General features: G+C 36.6%; 1 protein-coding gene across 3 annotated transcripts in view; it reads right to left on the bottom strand.

The window, feature by feature from the left end:
- Positions 1 to 17,618, bottom strand: part of GRID1 (glutamate ionotropic receptor delta type subunit 1) — a 711,804-nt gene that overhangs the window by 95,267 nt on the left and 598,919 nt on the right. For all 3 annotated transcript variants that reach the window (XM_088019784.1, XM_088019785.1, XM_028098786.2), the window contains 2 exons: positions 14,508 to 14,832; positions 13,179 to 13,317 (listed from right to left, as the gene is read on the bottom strand). In XM_088019784.1, the coding sequence (XP_087875910.1) occupies positions 13,179 to 13,317; positions 14,508 to 14,832 (464 nt within the window). The remainder of the gene's footprint in view (positions 1 to 13,178; positions 13,318 to 14,507; positions 14,833 to 17,618) is intronic.

The raw sequence follows: 17,618 nt of genomic DNA, 5'->3' as shown, positions 1-17,618 counted from the left end.
TTTTTTTAAATTTTTTTAAAGATTTTATTTATTTATTTGAGAGAGAATGAGAGATAGAGAGCACGAGAGGGAAGAGGGTCAGAGGGAGAAGCAGACTCCCTGCTGAGCAGGGAGTCCGATGCAGGACTCAATCCCGGGACTCCAGGATCATGACCTGAGCCGAAGGCAGTCGCTTAACCAACTGAGCCACCCAGGCGCCCAGAGAGTCATCTCTTTAAAAAAAAAAAAATATTATTTATTTGTCTGAGAGAGAGAGAGAGTAAGCACAAGCAGGGAAGCTGTAGGCAGAGGGAGAAGCAAGCTCCCCGCTGAGCAAGAAGCCTGATGTGGGATTCGATCTCAGGACCCCGGGATCATCAACTGAGCAGATGGCAGCTGCTTAACTGACTGAGCCACCCAGGCGTCCTGAGGAGGGTCATCTCTTGAGCACAGTCTACAGAGTAAGTCTGGGGAAGCCCTGTCTCTACAATTCCTTAGGAACCCAGTATCTGCCTCAGAGGGCTGGACTCCATGCCTTCAAAGTTCTTTAACAACATGACACTGCAGCTGTAGATGGGATGGGAGAGAACTGGGCGCACACCCCATTGCAGGAGTGGCACAATACATTTGCCCCCAGTGAACCCAGCTCCTTTGAATCAGCTGATTTTTGCATTCATAAGCCTGAGCATGAACACTGATTCTACAGCCAGTTTGTGTATATGGATGACTTAGCACAGCTATAAAGCCTGGCGGTTTTCAATTCATGAATCTCATGGTTCAAATGTGAAACAGTATGCAGACTGCAAACTGCATTTCACACAATTCTAATGGATCCATGAATACAGGAGCAAAGAGGAATAAGAAGGATGAAAAACAATTCAAAAGATGTGGAAAATCTACAATTCGACCTTTAGATAAAGGTGTTCTGTCAACACTGCCCAGCAGGAGACCAATATGCACACCCGACATAAGCATTTGTCCTCAAGATAAAAATAAATAGAGAAAAATAAAAACACCAAAGTCAACTCCTTCATCGAAGAGGTACAATATACACATAAACACATAGTAACACAATGTGATAACTTCTAAAAAAGAGAAGTACTGAATCTATGAAAAGAAAAACAGAAAAGGGTGATTTAAATTGAGGTGTATCCAGGAAGGCCACTTGGAGGAGATGACATTTGAGCAGAGGCTCGAAGGATGAGTCAGAGTTGACCACGTAAAAAGGCAGAGAGGAGTGTTCCAAAAATATGAATTAGCTTAAGTGAAAGCCAAAGCACGAAACAACCTGTGATCTTTGATGAGCATACAAGAACAAGAGCAAAGCAAGAACATTGAGAAACTACAGCAGATAAAGTTAGAGAGGAAATGCAGAATGCCCCTACAGCTTTGTAGAAAGTCCTGAAATAAAGTAGTGCTGGTCTTCCAACTTTGTTCATCAAAATTCTTTCCCCATTATAGATACTGTATGTGTGTGTATGTGTTTGTGTGTGTGTGCACACATCACGTGTGTGATGGTGGTTGCATTGAATCTATTGCTCAATTAGGAAGGCCTTCCATCTCCACATTACTGAGTATTCCAATCCCATCCATGAATATTGGACATCTGCCCATTTATTTTTAGATCTTTAATTTTTCTCGGAAATATCTTCCACTAATTTTTCCACTAAGGATAGAATTCTTTCCCATCTTTTAAAAATTTATTCCTAAGAATTTTATGTTTTTCATGATATTGTATTTTTTTAATTTTGTTTGGCAGTTTTTAGTTGTTAGTATATAAAAATACAATTGATTTTTGTATGGTGACTTCGTTTCTTGCAAACTACAGATTTATTAATTAGATTTAAATTTTCTTAGAAGATTTAGGATTTTCTACAAAGACTATCATAACATCAGAAAATAAAGACAGGGTTAATTCCCCTTTCAAGTCTGTATACTTTTTTTTAAGATTTTATTTATTTATTTGAGAGAGAGAGAGATAGCGAGAGAGAGCAGGAGGGGGGTGGGTAAAGGGAGAGGGAGAAACAGATTCCCCACTAAACAGGGAGTCCAACAGGGCTGGATCCCAGGGTCCCAGGATCGTGACGTGAATCAAAGGCAGGCACTTAACCAACTGAGCCACCCAGGCGCCCCAAGTCTGTACACTTTTTATTTGTTTTATTGCTTCTTGGTCAGGCAGGGACACACAACACAACGTTGGGAAGCACAGTAAAAATGTCATCATTAAGTATATCACTAGCAGTCAGTTCCCTAGGCCTGTTATCAGGGTGTGGAAGTTTCCTTTTATTTACTTATTTTTAAATAATGAACAGGTGTTAAGTTTTGTCAGATGCTTTTCTGCATCATTTGAGATGATGATGGAATTTTTGTCCTTTACTTTGTTAATGTGGTGAATCACATTGATTGGTTCTCAAATACTGAAACAAAAGTGTATCCCAGGAAAAAAACTTCACTTGAATATAACTTATTCTGTTTATCCATTGCTGGATTCAGTCTGCTCCTATTTTGTTGAGGGTGTTTGCATCTAAGTTCATGGGGGATACTGGCCAATAATTTTCCTTTCTTGTCATATCTTTTTCAGAGTTATGGCAGTTTCATTAAATGAATTTAAAAACTTTTTCCCCTCTTTTATTTTCTGAAGGAAAATAGTCTTATTTAGGGGCATTCTGCATTCCCTCTCTAACTAAGGCAATTAGTCTTAGTTCTTTGAATGTTGGATAGATCTCACCAGTGAAGCCATGTGGGCTTGGAATTTCATTTGAGGCTTACAAATCCAGTATCTTTAATATATAGATATTCAGATTGCTATCTCTTTTCAAATCGGTTTTTGTAAGTTGTTTTTAAAAAACTATATCCATATTCATCTAAACATCTACGTTTAGATGTTTATCCATTAAACATCTATGTTTAATTTATTGGCATAAAGTTGTTAAACTTTCAAATTATTGTCTTATCCTTTTAATGTCCAAAAGATCTAAAGTAAAAGCCCCACTTTCATTCCTGATATTGACGATTTCAATTTTCTTTCATTTATTTTTATTTTTTTAATTTATTTTTCTTGATTAGTCTTGCTTGGGGTTTACCAACATATTAAATTTATCAAAAAACCAATTTTTGCCTTTGTTAGTTTTCTATATTATCATACATATTCTATTTCTTTCTTTAAAATTACTTTGAGTTTAGCTTATTCTTACTTTTCTATCTTTTTAAAGGGGGAACTAAGAATCATGAATTTAAGCATTCTTTTGCTCCTTAAAAGGCATTTAAAACCATAAACTTTCCTTTAAGCACTATTTGAGCAGCATTACACAAATTTTGATATGTTTTGTTTTCATTATTACTTAGTTAGAAATATTTTTTAATATTTCTTTTGTGATTTCTTTGTGATGTTTTTTCTTTGACCCACAGGTTTAGAACTATGTTATTTAAATTTCACTGGGGATTTTCTAGATTATTTTTATTGCTTTCTAATTTAACTTAATTGTACTGATAGAATATACTCTGTAAGATTTTACTTTTTTGAAACTGATTGAGATTTAACTTTATGGCCCAAGAAATGATCTGTCTTGGTGGATGTTCCCTGGATAGTTGAAAGAAATGTGTATTCTGCAATTGTTGGGTGTAGTGTTCTATAAATGTTAACCATGTCAAGTTGGTTGATAGTGTTGTTCGGATCTTCTACAGCCTTACTGGTCTTTTGTTTACTTGAGAGGTCAATTTCTAATGGAATGAAGTTAAAATTTGAACTATTTTAGATTTTTCTGTTTCTCCCATTAGATTTGTCAAATTTTACCTCATAAACTTTGAAGCTTCCTTACTAGGTGCATACATATTTAGAATTATTTTTCTGGTGAAATTGCTCCTTTTATCATCATATAATATCCCTCTTTATCCCTTGTAATACTGAATGGTATACAGTTGACACTTGAACAACATAGTTTTGAATTGTGTGGGTCCACTTATCTGTGGATTTTTTTTTAATACAGTATAGTACTGTAAATATATTTTCTCTTCCTTATGATTTTCTTATAACATCTTCTTTTCTCTAGCTTACTTTATTGTAATAATATGATATATAATACACATAAGATACAAAATATGTGTTAATTGACTAAGTTATCAGTAAGGCTTCTGGTCAACAATAGGCTATTAGTAGTTAAGATTTTGGGGAGTCAAAAGTTACATGCAAATTTTTGTCTGTGCAGAGGTCAATACCCTCAACCCCCACACTGGTTAAGGGTCAACTATGAAGTCTACTTTAATATTGAGATAGCCTCACCAACTTTCTTATGCTCACTGTTTGCATGGCATATCTTTTCCCTTCCCTTGCATTCTACCTGTGCCTTTAAAATGCTTGTAGAGAGCTATTTTTTCCCCCAAGTTTTATTGTTGTTGATGATGGAAGGTTTAGTCAGATACCTGCTACCCCATCATGGCAGGTAGAGGAAGTCCCACATCCTTTTCATGAGTGCCATTAATACGCATCACCATCCTTTTCCAGTTTGTGGTGCCCCAAAGGCAGGAACTGATGTGTAGCTCTGTTAAAATGCATTTGTTAGATGCAGCCAATCACTTTAGCTTATTAGAATTTTATAGACCATTTTTTTTCTAATTAAGGGCAATGCTTTCCAAACTTTAATGTAAATAGAAATCACTTGGAGACTTAGATACCAATTCTGAATCAGGAGATCTGAGATGAGACCCAGTCTGTGGAACATGGTTTGAATAGCAAAAATGTATAGGACTTGCTAACTCACAAAGAGTCATTCAGATCTTCTCTGTCACAGGTTACCAACTTGAATAACGTGAGGATGGAAGGTGGGTATGTGAGTGTGAAACCAGCAGATGTAAAAAACAAAAACAAAAACAAAAACAAAAACAGAACAGAGGATGGTGGGACCAGAGACAACCAGAAGGGTGCTAGCACCACCAAAGTCATGCCAATTTGAATATTTAAAACACCATGCTGCCAAATTAAAAACAAACAAACAAATAAACAGCTTGAGAAGTAAACTCACATCATATCCAACTGTTTATGATTCTTGTTAAATGTCTTTAACCGTACATTAATTTTAAAAATGGAAACTTCACATCCAAATTAACAATAATCCACGTGTAAACAACCTTTAAGTTCACTCTGCAAACAGCAGTTGGTCCACCTTGGGTTTGACCATGACTTCTTAGATACAACACCAAAAACATGATCAATAAAAGAAAAACTGGTGAGTTGGCTTCATTTGGCCTAACTGATAACTAGCCCCGCACTTCATGTTTTTCCTCATTTTATCAACAAATATATCTTAAAATTGAGATAGATCTTAATAAAGCCCATATATATTTTTCTCTCTCTATTTTTAAATATAAATAATAACTTACTAATATACAAATGAACACATATTTATAATTACATTAAATAATACAACAAAATAATAGTATAGATATAAATAATTTATAAATATACATTTATTTATCTATCATAACACTTTCACTTATTAATGTTATTTAAAGTTCCTCCATGTCTTTCCATAGCTTGATAGTTCATTTACTTTTAGTACTGAATAATATTCCATTGAGTGGATGTACCTGAGTTTATATATTCACCTCTCGCTTCTACATTTTGGTAATTACAAGTAAAGCTGTCATAAAAATTCATGTGCACGTTTTTGTGTAGATATGTGACTTCAGTTCACTTGGGTAAATACCACAGAGTGTGACTGCTGGATCATATGATAAAGGTAGGGTTAGTTAGTAACTGTCAAACTTTTTTCTAAAGTGGCCATTTTCCATTCCTACCAACAATGGAAGAGAGTTCTTGCTCCACATCCTCACCAGTATTTGGTGCTGTCAGTGTTTTGAATTGTGGCCATCCTAACTTAGTGGTATCTCATTGTTATTTTGTTTTTCAGTTCCCTATGATACATGATACTAGGCATCTTTTCATATGGCTGTTTGCCATATGCAAATCTTCTGGGTGAGATGCCTGTTCAGATCTTTTGCCTGTTTTTTAAATGGGTTATTTGTTCTCTTATTGTTCAATTTTAAAAGTTCTTTATATATTTTAGATACTAACCTTTTATTTGATATGCATTTTGCCAAGATTTTCTTCCAATCTCTGACTTGTCTTCTCATTCTCTTACCAGTATCTTTGTCACAGAAGTTTTAAATTTTAATGAAGCCCAACATCAGTATTTCTTTGATTGTGCTTTTGGTGTTGTAGCTAAGAAGTCATCAACATGTCCAAGGTCATCTAAAGTTTCAGTTTATCATTACACTGCAAATAATGACAGAAATATTTATAATAAAAAGCTTACAGCAAGTTTGTGTGAATAAAGGTCATTTTTTTTAAATCAAGAAGATTAGAGGGAAAATCACCTTGGGGTAAATTAGATTGCTGGTGTGTTCAATCTTTTTATTTTCCCTTCTGAAATTGTATGAATGTGTGAACACAAGACAAAGCTCTTAGAGATTGCCTATCTTTCCCTAGCTTAGCACAAGAATTTATCTATAGGAAGCATTTGCTCCTTATAGTTTACAAATTTGATGTTTCCAAATTCAATGGAAAGATGAACAAACATCTTAAATATCATGATGAGGCCATTTAGAGAAACCTCCCCATTTTACAGATAGAGAAACTAAGAATGAGAAAGGACAAGTGACCAATGTCATCCAGCCAGCTGGTGACATTACCAAAACAGAATTGTCTGTTTCCTAAACTATTATCTTCTTGCCCACATCTCCCAGTCATTCTGCTTTTCCTCAGTCCAAGACTCCAAATCTCAGAACTATTACTTTGTCTACCAAGGTCTTTGTCAACAACAATTATGTCTAGATTTATATGGTCCTTTCTATGTGCCAGGTAAATGTTCTAAACTCTAACATATGTTTGTTAATCTCCCTCAATAGTCCTATGAGATAGATGCTATTCTTACTCCTACATATAGATGAGAAAAGTGAAGTACACAGAGATTAGGTAAATTGCCCAAGATCACATAGTACATGGGAGAGAGGATTTGAACCTTGGCAATCAAACTTCAGTGTCTATGCTCATTACAACTGCACTGTTATATCTCTTAGTCATGCCACTGTGCTTCTGCCTGCCAACATGAGCCTCTAGGCCAAATGCAATCCTTCTGAATGTGATCCCTCTGAATTCTATTTGCCGGGAACTTTTAACCAAAGCATTTCCTAAATATAGGGCATTGATGCTTGTAGTGCCAAACCACCTGCCAATGCTACCTTTTTTCAAATGACTCTGCTTTCATCATGGTAACAGGTAAAGATTTTTTGTAATTGTAATGGAGATAAAAGTAATTATATTTTGAGACATGTTTAGTGAACTAAAAGTAAGATATGCCCCCTTCCCTGAATGGACCTCATAGCCACTCCAAACAACAACCCAATTAAAAATGGGCAATCGACTTAAATAGACATTTCTCCAAAGAAGATATGCAAATGGCCATAAACACATGAAAAGATGCTCAACATCACTAATTATTGGAGAAATACCAATCAAAACCAAAATAAGATACCACTTCACACCCATTAGGATAGCTATTATGAAAACAAAAACAAAGGCGAAAATAAGTGTGGGTGAGGACATAAAGGAACTGGAATCTTTGTGAGTTGCTGGTGGGAATGTAAAATGGTGGAACTGCTGTAGAATATGATAAAGTAGTTCCTAATAAAACATTAAACATAGAATTACGATATGATCCAGCAATTCCATTTTTGAGTATATACCCAAGAGTAGTGAAAGCAGGGACTTGAACATATATATCTGTACACTCATGTTTATAGCAGCATGATTAAATAGCCAAAGGATGGAAGCCACACAAGTATCTCTGAACAGATGAATGTATAAACAAAATGTGGTACATACATACAATGGAATGTTATTTAGCTTTAAAAATGAAGGAAATTCTGACAGATGCTACAACATGGATGAAACTTTAAGACATGCTAAGTGAAATAACCCAGTCATAAAAGGACAAAAACTATACTATTTCACTAATATAAAGTACTTAGAGTAGTCAAACTTATAGAGACAGAGAACAGAACAGTGGTTTGCAGAGTCCGGGGAAGTGGGGAATGGGGAGTATTATACAGACTTTCAGTTTTGCAATATGAAGTGTTCTAGAGATGGATAGTGGTGATATTTATAGAACAATGTGAATGTACTTAATGACATTAAACTGAACACTTAAAAATGATTAAAATGATAAAATTTATGTTATGTATATTTTATCACAACTTAAAAATTAAAATTAAAAAATATAAACATGTATCTTAATAATATATTCTAATATCTAAAGTTGTTTTAAAACAAATTGTGAAGTTTATTCAGTAAGTAAAAAACAATAAAAAATAACAATTTAAAAATTAAATATAGGGGCGCCTGAGTGGTTCAGTTGGTTAAGCAACTGCCTTCAGCTCAGGTCGTGATCCTGGAGTCCCAGGATCGAGTCCCGCATTGGACTCCCTGCTCAGCAGGGAGTCTGCTTCTCCCTCCAACCCTCCCCCTTCTCATGCTCTCTCTCTCTATCTCATTCTCTCTCTCAAATAAATAAATAAAATCTTAAAAAAAAATTAAATATAGAAGACGATCCATTGAATAAATTGGGAAAAAATTTTAATTACTTCCTAAAAAGTAAGGGATCAGACAGCTTCAAAAAGCAGTTTTTGGGGCAGAGGTGGAGTGGAACAAGGTGACACAGAAAGAAACATTTTTTTATATTATTAAAATAAAGTTGGCATTAATCCAAATTAGATGGTTATAAATTAAGATGTTAACTGACATGCAACCACTAAAAATATAACTCAAAAATATATATAGTAAAAGAAGCAACAGGGGAATTAAAATGGTATACAGAATATATCTATTTAACACACAAGAAAGCAATAATGGAGGAAATGAGGAACAAAAGAGGTGTAAGACATAAAGACAACAAACAACATGGCAGAAGTGAGTTCTTCCTTATCACTAATTACATTAAATATAAATGGATTAAACTCTCCAGTTAAAACAGAGATTGGTAGAACAGATTAAAAAACATAATTGTACTATATGTTATATGGAAGTTACTCAATTTAGACTCCAAGACAAATAGATTGAAAATTAAAGAATAAAAAAATATTTTGTGCAGACAATAACCAAAAGGGAACTGGAGGGGTATACTAGTACCCGCCAAAGTAAACTTTAAGGGAAGTTTTTATAAGAGACAAAGAAGGATATTATATAATGATAAAAGGGTCATTTGATAAGAATATAAAACAATTATAATTAGAAACATATATACACCTGAAGTCCCAAAATATATGAATCAAAACTGATTAAAATTGAAGGGAGAAATTGGCACTTCTGAAAAAATGGTTGGAGACTTTAATATCTCACATTCAGTAATTGATAAACAACAACAACAGAAGATCAGCAAGTAAATGGAAAACATGAGTAACACTATAAGCCAACTAGACTTGAAAAAGAAATAGATAATATGAATTGCCCTATACCTATGAAAATTTTAATTATTAATTTAAAAGCTCCAAGAATATGAAATCTTCTAGATGGTTTCCCTGGAGAACTATACCCACATTTAAAGATGAATTAACACTAACTTTATACAATCTCTCCCAGAGAATAGAAGATGAGCAAAGACTTCCTAAATCATTTTATGAAGCCAGTGTTACCCTGAAACCAAAACTAGACAGAAACAGCACAATAAATAAAAGTGTAAACCAATATTTCTCATAAATTTAGATGCAAAAATCCTCAACCAGAATATCAATAAACAGAATCCAAAATATATGAAAAGAATTATAGATCATGACCACGTGAGATTCATTCAAGGTACACAACATTTGAAAAACAATCATATTAGTAAGCTAAAGAAGAAAAATCATATGGTCATGTCAAGCAATGCAAAAAAAAAAAAAACATTTGAGAAATCCAATACCTATTCATGATAAATAATCTCAGCAAGTTATGATCTATTGGTTTAATGCAATTTCAACTATAATTAATGCAATTCCTATCAAAACCATGGAAAAGGTTTTTATAAACAGACAAGCTCATTCTAAAATTTATGTGAAAAGGTACAGGCCCTAGAATAGTTAAAACAATCTGAACAAAGAAAAATAAAATTGAAAGAATCACTCTGCCCAATATTAAGGTTTACTCTGCAGCTATCGTAACCAAGACAGTGTGGTATTGGCAAAGGTATAGGCACATAGATCAATGGAACTGAATGGAAAACTCAGAAATGGACCCACATGTGCCCAACTGAGTCCTGACAAATTGCAAAAGTAATTCAATGAAGGAAAGATAACCTTTTTAATAAATGATGTTAAAGCAATTGAACATTCATAGACAAAACCATATATATAACTATTACAATTATATATCTAAAACTCACTTAAACCTCATACCTTATACAAAAATTGACTCAAAATTGACTATAGACCAAAATGTAAAATGTAAAATTACAAGACTTTTAGGAAAAACACACAAAAAAACCCAGGAGATTATCTTCATGGTCTAGGGTTAGGCAAGAGTTTGACTTGACACCAAAGGTATGATTCACAAAAGAGTAAATTTATAAATTGGACTTCACAGGAATTAAAAAATTTTCTCTGTGAAAGACCTTGTTAAGAAGTTGAAAAGAGAAAGTACAGAGTTGGGACAATATTTACAAACAACGTGTCTGACAAAGAACTAGTATCTAAAATATACAAAGAACTTTCAAAACATAAGAGTAATAGTCAAACAATCCAGTTAGAAAATGGGCAAGGGGTGCCTGGGTGGCTCAGTTGGCTAAGCATCCCACACTTGATTTCAGGTCAGGTCATGATCTCAGGGTCATGAGATCAAGCCCCAAGTCAGCCTCCAAACTGAGGTGGAGCCTGCTTGGAATTCTCTCTCACCCTCCCCTCTGCCCTTTGCCCCCTGTTTGAGTATGGGTGTGTGCTCTCTCTCTCTAAAAAAAAAAAAGAAAGAAAGAAAAAGAAAATGGGTAAAATATATAAATGGATATTTCACCAAAGAGGTTACTATACAGATAGTAATAAGCACATGAAAGTGTTCAACACAATTACTCATTAGGGAAACACAAATTAAAACCAGAATGAGCTATCATTCCATGCCTATCAGAATGGTAAAATAAAAAAAAATAGTGAAAATACTAAATGCTGGCAAAGATGCAAAGAAACTGGATCATTCCCACATCACTAGTAGTAATATAAAATGGCAGAGTCACTCTAGAATACAGTTTGATAGTTTTCTTCTAAAGCGTATTTTCTTATAAAACATGCAATTACCACCTGACCCAGCAATTGCACTCTTGGATATGTATCACAAACAAATGAAAACGTGTGTTCACACCAAAACCTACACACAAATATTCATAGTGGTTTTATTCATAATTGCATAAAAGTGGAAACAACCCAGATGTCCTTCAGTGTGCGAACTGTTAAACAAGCTGTGGTACATGGATACCACGAAGCAGCAAAAAGCAATGAATTATTGATTTACACACCAACCTGGAGGAATCTCCCGAGAATTATGCTAAATGAAAAAGGCAATCAAAAAGCTATGATTTTGTTTATATAACATATTCAAAATGACAACATTTTAAAGATTTTATTTACTTACTTATTTTAGAGAGAGAGGGAGAATGAGTGAGCAGGGGGTTGGAGCAGAGGGAGAGGGACAAGCAGACTCAGTGCTGAGCACGAGCCCGAAGCAAGGCTCCATCCCAGGACCCTGACATCATGACCTGAGCCAAAATCAAGAGTTGGACATTTGACTGAGCCACCCAGGCGCCCAGAAATGACATTTTAGAAGTGGAGAACACATTAGTGGTCACCAGGGGTTAAGAACAAGACTAGAGGGGAAGAAGCGGTGTGGGGGAGATGTGTGTGGTTATAAGAGGAAAACACAAGGTATCCCTGCAGGAATAAAATTCTTTAGCATCTTTACTATGGTGGTAAATACACAAACCTACACGTGGGATAAGATTGCGTAGAACCAAATGCACACACACAAACACACACACACACACACACACACACATGCACAGAGAAATGAGTACAAGAGGAGAAATCTGAATATAATCGGTCAACTGTATTAACGTCAATACCCTGGTTGTGATAAGATACTACAGTTTTACAAAACATTACCATTGGGGGAAACCAGTTAAAGGATATTATGAGATCTCACTGCGTTATTTCTTATAACTGCATGTGAATCTATAATTATCTCAATAAAAATGCCAACTAAAAAATAAAACTGTATAACATCATACTAAATTTTGAATCCTGGCCAGAGTCTGGACTCTTTTAAATAGGCAGTTGGGAGCCATAGAAGCTAGTTAAGTATGGATGACCAGTTAGGGCTGTAGATCGAAAGAAACCATGTAATGATAGTGACTATGATGAATTAAAGGAGAAATTATACCACAGTATAATCAAGGATCAACTGAGAGGTGATATCGAAGCTGATATTGCACCCAAGGAAATGTCGACTAGCTCTGTGCCTTTGGTCACTTCAGTAACCACATTTCTAATACCCCTTTACTTTGCCCAAGTTCGCTTGCAATTTACATAGTATATGGAAATCTGCTCCTAAAACAAAGGCATTCTCAAGTTTTTTCACTATGTTGAACTAATTCTTTCATGCCATATTTTTAACACTTTGGTAAAACAAAGAAATGCTTTTATTCCCTGGCTTCAGAAATTTTATAATTTTATAAATGTAAATGAAATAAGTTTTCTAATCACTGTGATAATGGCATGTTTTTAAAAATAATTTTAAGGTATTTGAAGATTTGAAAAAAATACCTGAGACTTGTGGTCTTAATTAATTTTAATTTAATGTTTAGAAAATTTTGATTAAATAAGTTTGTAATCAACATTTAAATGCCTGAGGAAATTTAATTTGTTAATTTTTAATGTTTTGATTTCTTAGTCTTATAAGCAGCATTTAAATGTTCAGAGAAGTATTATTTAATTCATTTATGCATTTATATAATTGTGTATGAAGTAAACTACAAGAGGAGTGAAGTTCCTCATGCATTAAAGAGTACAATAATCAAACTGCAGATCTGGGATCTAAGTCCATCTGCCTCCACGACACCGGGCTGCATTCTGTCTTTACAGCCTCTCAGAGCTGAAATGGTCACAGATCTGGAAGGAGGAATGGATCTTACCTTATAGGGTTGTCCATCCTGGACACCGTGAGGAATGCGGCAAGATTCGCTGTGTAGGAGGAGCATACAATGAGGGTGAAGAGCCACCAGCTGCCCATCACGATGCGCATCGCCATGGAGTTCACTGAGGATTCGCCACCTACAGGAGGCCAGCGAAATGGATTGGCCCTGGGCTTCTGCTCTCAGTTGCACCCCCAAAGAAATGCTCCAGCTCCACCCTGTGGCCTGGCTTAGGGAACCGCCACTGGGGTTGGGCTAGGGAGCAGGGAAGTGAGTTGCTGGCTGGTTATGAGGGGCTGTGACAATTCGGGGAAAGAATCCAAAGACCACCAATCTTGGAAAGGGATGGAGGACCATCAAATATGAAAAATCCAGGATTGGCCTTTTAGTGATGTGATGTTCATCAAAACGCCAAGGGTATATAGTTCCAAATATCAAAATCTTCCAGTTAGAAGATTCTATCTCGCTTGTTGCATACTTCCAGGACTGCAACCTGATATAAGATCCTTTTCCAATTTCAAATTCATAGAGAGTAGTCTCAGGAATTCTGTAAATATAGAATTACCTCCTACCTGGAGGGTTCCTTAGCTTTCTTTGAAACCTCAGAAATGAGATCTCGCTTTTATTAATATTCAGCCCTCACTGGATGGCTTTTTTCCTAGGATTTTCAGATATCATTGCCTCTGACTTGCAGTCAGTAGCTGCCCCGTGGAGGCCAATTATTTCTCCTTGGTCCCTTAGATGGTAGCAGAAGAAAGCGTCTCACTGACTCTTCTTATATAATCTTGCAAACAGGCCATACATGTTTTGCCATGGTACAAACAAGGCCAACACTCACATTAGGAACTTTGCAATTTGTTGCTTTGGTCAAAACTGCAAGATCCTGTAACTTACCAAGTGCTCTACAGACTTCACAGAGAAGGGAGACATTGTATCTCAAGAATGGATGTAGGACTACTTAAATGATTGCAAAACAATTGTGATTTTTTTTTCCTATTAAGACTTCAAATTTAAGTAAGATTCAGTTTCATCTGACAACCCCATGTGCATAACAATCAACCTAATGTGGGAAGGGAGAAAAGTGCAAAGCAGAACTCCAAAGTTAATTTTATCTAAAGCGAGAATCAGGCTTTGAAGTTGAGTTCCTTGTCACTTCATTTAATTTCTATCTGATATTACTCAGAGAAATTGGGTGCAGCCTGTACTGCCCTAGAGATTAAATAAAATTGCATTTAAAATGACTGCCAAAATGCATCTAAGAACTCTGCCAATGGGCAAGTTATTCCAGGCCCCTGGGGATACCGCAACATCAGGAACCCAGGAACGTACCTTGCTGTACGAAGGCTCCATAGACTATCCAGATGGCACTGTGCAAGGTGGCTGAAGCGGATGGTCGGGGCTGGGCAGCACTCTGAGCCCTCACGGCCTGGATCCGGTTCAACACAAATATCAGCACACCCACCACAGGGATGGCTGCTGCAATGCAGGCCCACACGGCAAAATCAAACGGAGCAAAAAGAGAGAAGATGCTGATCTTCTCCTCGGGCTTCTTGATTAGGATCCCCACCGAATAGTCCATGTACCGCTTGCTGAAGTCCACAACGCTCTCCCTCTCCGGGGTGATCGTGATGGCGGAGATAGCCAGGTCTGCCCTCTGAAAGGCAAAACTAACTCATCAGACAGCAGTCCTCAGCTTCCTGCTGGGTCCCACCCTGAGGCAAGGCCTGCCCTCTACCCTTTGGGTTATTCTGTCCAGAGGAAATGGATTCAAGAGGTGACAGCCTGTGATCTTGAATACTGTAAAAAAAAAATTCAACACTAAGTTGTCTGTTTGAATTGTAGTTTTTCTTCACTTTCTTGTCCTCACAAACTTTTTTCTTTTGCCAGTATTTCCCTCTACCCCGTCCCTGCCCCCAACAAAGAAGTCCCTTCTATCTTCTTCTAGGCTTATCTGCACCCTTCCTATACTTCCATCAAGCCTCTCCAAACTTCCATTAGCCCACATGGATGTCTCCCTTTCCTGAGATACTTCAGAAGTTATGGTGAGTTGTACAACTACTTGAAATCTCATTAATGTCTCAGTCCTTGGTTGTTTTATATGCAGACTTTATGCCAGAGAGTAATATCCTCCAAGAAAAAAAGGGTTATCTACTTTTCTTGATCTTCCATGGCCCTTCATTCATGGCCTCTAAGATATATGGGTTGATTCTTCATATAGTAAAGCCATGTTAGGCGGGGATTCTCTGGGCATGCTGTACTTTGACCCCAAAAGTACCTTGCAAGATTTTTGCTTTCCAAAATGGGCTTAATTTTAAAAATAGGCAAAGACTCTATTAAGATGGAACTAGACTGTGAAATTAAAGCTGCCAAGACTGGTGGAGGTTAGGATAATTAGGCTTAGATGGATGATGGTGGGAAATAATGAGCCTGCAGTCCTCACTTCAACCACAAGAGCACCAAAATATACAATGATCATCTGATCTTGGCTCTGGACATCTAAGTAGGAGGCATCATCAGAACTAAGTTTATTTTAGGGGGGCCTGGGTGGCTCAGTCGGTTAAGTGGCTGACTCTTGGTTTCGGTTCGGCTCAGTTCATGATCTCGCGGTTGTGGGACTGAGCCCCAAGTCGGGCTCTGTGCTCAGCAAGGGGTCTGCTTCAGATTCTCTCTCCCTCTCCCTCCTGCTGTCTCTCTCTCTCTCTCTCCCTCCCTCTCTTTCTCAAATAAATAAATAAAATCTTAAAAAAGATGAAGTTGGGAAAACACACATATAAAGACTTCATCAGAAAAATTTTTATCATATTTAGTATATGGGCTAGAGGGGTAGATATACTGATGTCCTAAACTATGAAATCCAAAAAAATAAAATAAAATAAAATAAAATAACAAACGATGAAATCCAACAACATATCTAGAGTAAAAAAAAAAATGTTGGAGGTAATGATGGTGAAGCTCTCCTCTTAGACTTGTCACATTTGTATCTCTGGTTCTTGTCTCTCTTTTCAAAAACTCAAGATCCAGGGATTTCTTTTTAAGGATTTGGAGCATTCAGAGCATACATAAGGCCTAAGAAGAGTTCTAGTGGAGCAGGATAGGTTTAAACATAGGAAGAAGGGAAAGTAATTTATGAAGCCAGGTCCAGAAGAAGCACAAGGGGACTCACTTATGACACAAGTAAAGGGGTGACCTGGAACATAGGGGAAAACACTCCCCACCTGTGAACCTGGAGGTTAGAGTAGGTGTTTGCACATGTGAATTTCATAGGTAGCTGAAGTAGTATTTCAAGTCCACAAATCTCCATTTCTTTGCCTAATATAGGAGCACTTTTTTTTTTTTTAATTTAAGAGAGAAGACTTTTAGGTTGCTTGAAGAGAAAGATAAACTTTTGAAACAGTCTCTAAGGGATATAGCCAAGGGGTCCAACAAAGGACAAGTTAAGGAACTTGGGCTGTCCTGAAGGCCTAGCTGAGGTTGGAGGCCACACACTGTTCATATATCCATCTGGGCAAATTTGTGATTTTGTATGCAGCAACTTGGACATCAGAGTCAGAGGGTAGATAATATACTCAAGTCAGGGTTTCAGTACAATAAGAGACCAAGAACAAAGAGAATCACAAAAGATGAAGGGAATAGGATTATCTGGTCAAACACTGAGGGCATACCAGGCAGGAAAGGATGCAAAAATCTTAAAGAAAGATGAACCTCAAATACATGTGCTAAGTGGAAAGGGCCAGACACAAAAGACCATGTATGGTATGACTCTATTTACATTAAATGTTCACAAAAGCAAATCTATAGATAGAAAATAGATCAATGGTTGCCTAGGGCTGGGGTTGGAAATGGGATTTACTGTAAGTGTGAGGGATCTCACTGGGTTGATGGAATTATTCTAAAACTAGATTATGATGATGGTTGCATAACTCAGTAGATTTCCTGAAAATCACTGAATTGTATATCCAAAATGGGTGAATTTTATATATAAATTAATACTGCAAGAAAATTGTTTTTTTAAAGCTTAGGAGAAATTGGAGAGTTTGTGTCTGCCTTTATGGGTTGATAAAGCAAAGGACTTGTGTTTTAGGAGCAAAGGTTCAAAAGAGTCAGAAGGACAACAGGTCATAGTCATGGAGTGGGACAGTGATGGTAACACATAAGATGTTGACAAAATGCATGGGTACAGGCACTGACGTGGAGCACAAACCAAGGTCACTGGAGGTGAGGCAGTCAAAACACTGGGAGCTCATGTTTGGCCCCAGGGATGTCTGCAACATCAAAGTTGTTAGCACCAGCAACCCTAGAGAGGGAGGGCTTGAGCAGATTGCCACCATCATAAATGACTATCAGGAAATGACCCAGAGGTCACGGGATGACAGGGGTGAGGATGGGGACACAGTGAACTGGCCTCATACCAGGAGTCTCAATGAGGACCCAGATTCTATA

The sequence above is a fragment of the Eumetopias jubatus genome, unplaced genomic scaffold (assembly GCF_037043125.1).
Source record: "Eumetopias jubatus isolate StellerSeaLion01/CBP00866 unplaced genomic scaffold, mEumJub1_p1.0 scaffold_17, whole genome shotgun sequence".
Lineage (NCBI taxonomy): Eukaryota > Metazoa > Chordata > Mammalia > Carnivora > Otariidae > Eumetopias > Eumetopias jubatus.
This window is presented reverse-complemented; position numbering and strand designations above follow the sequence as displayed.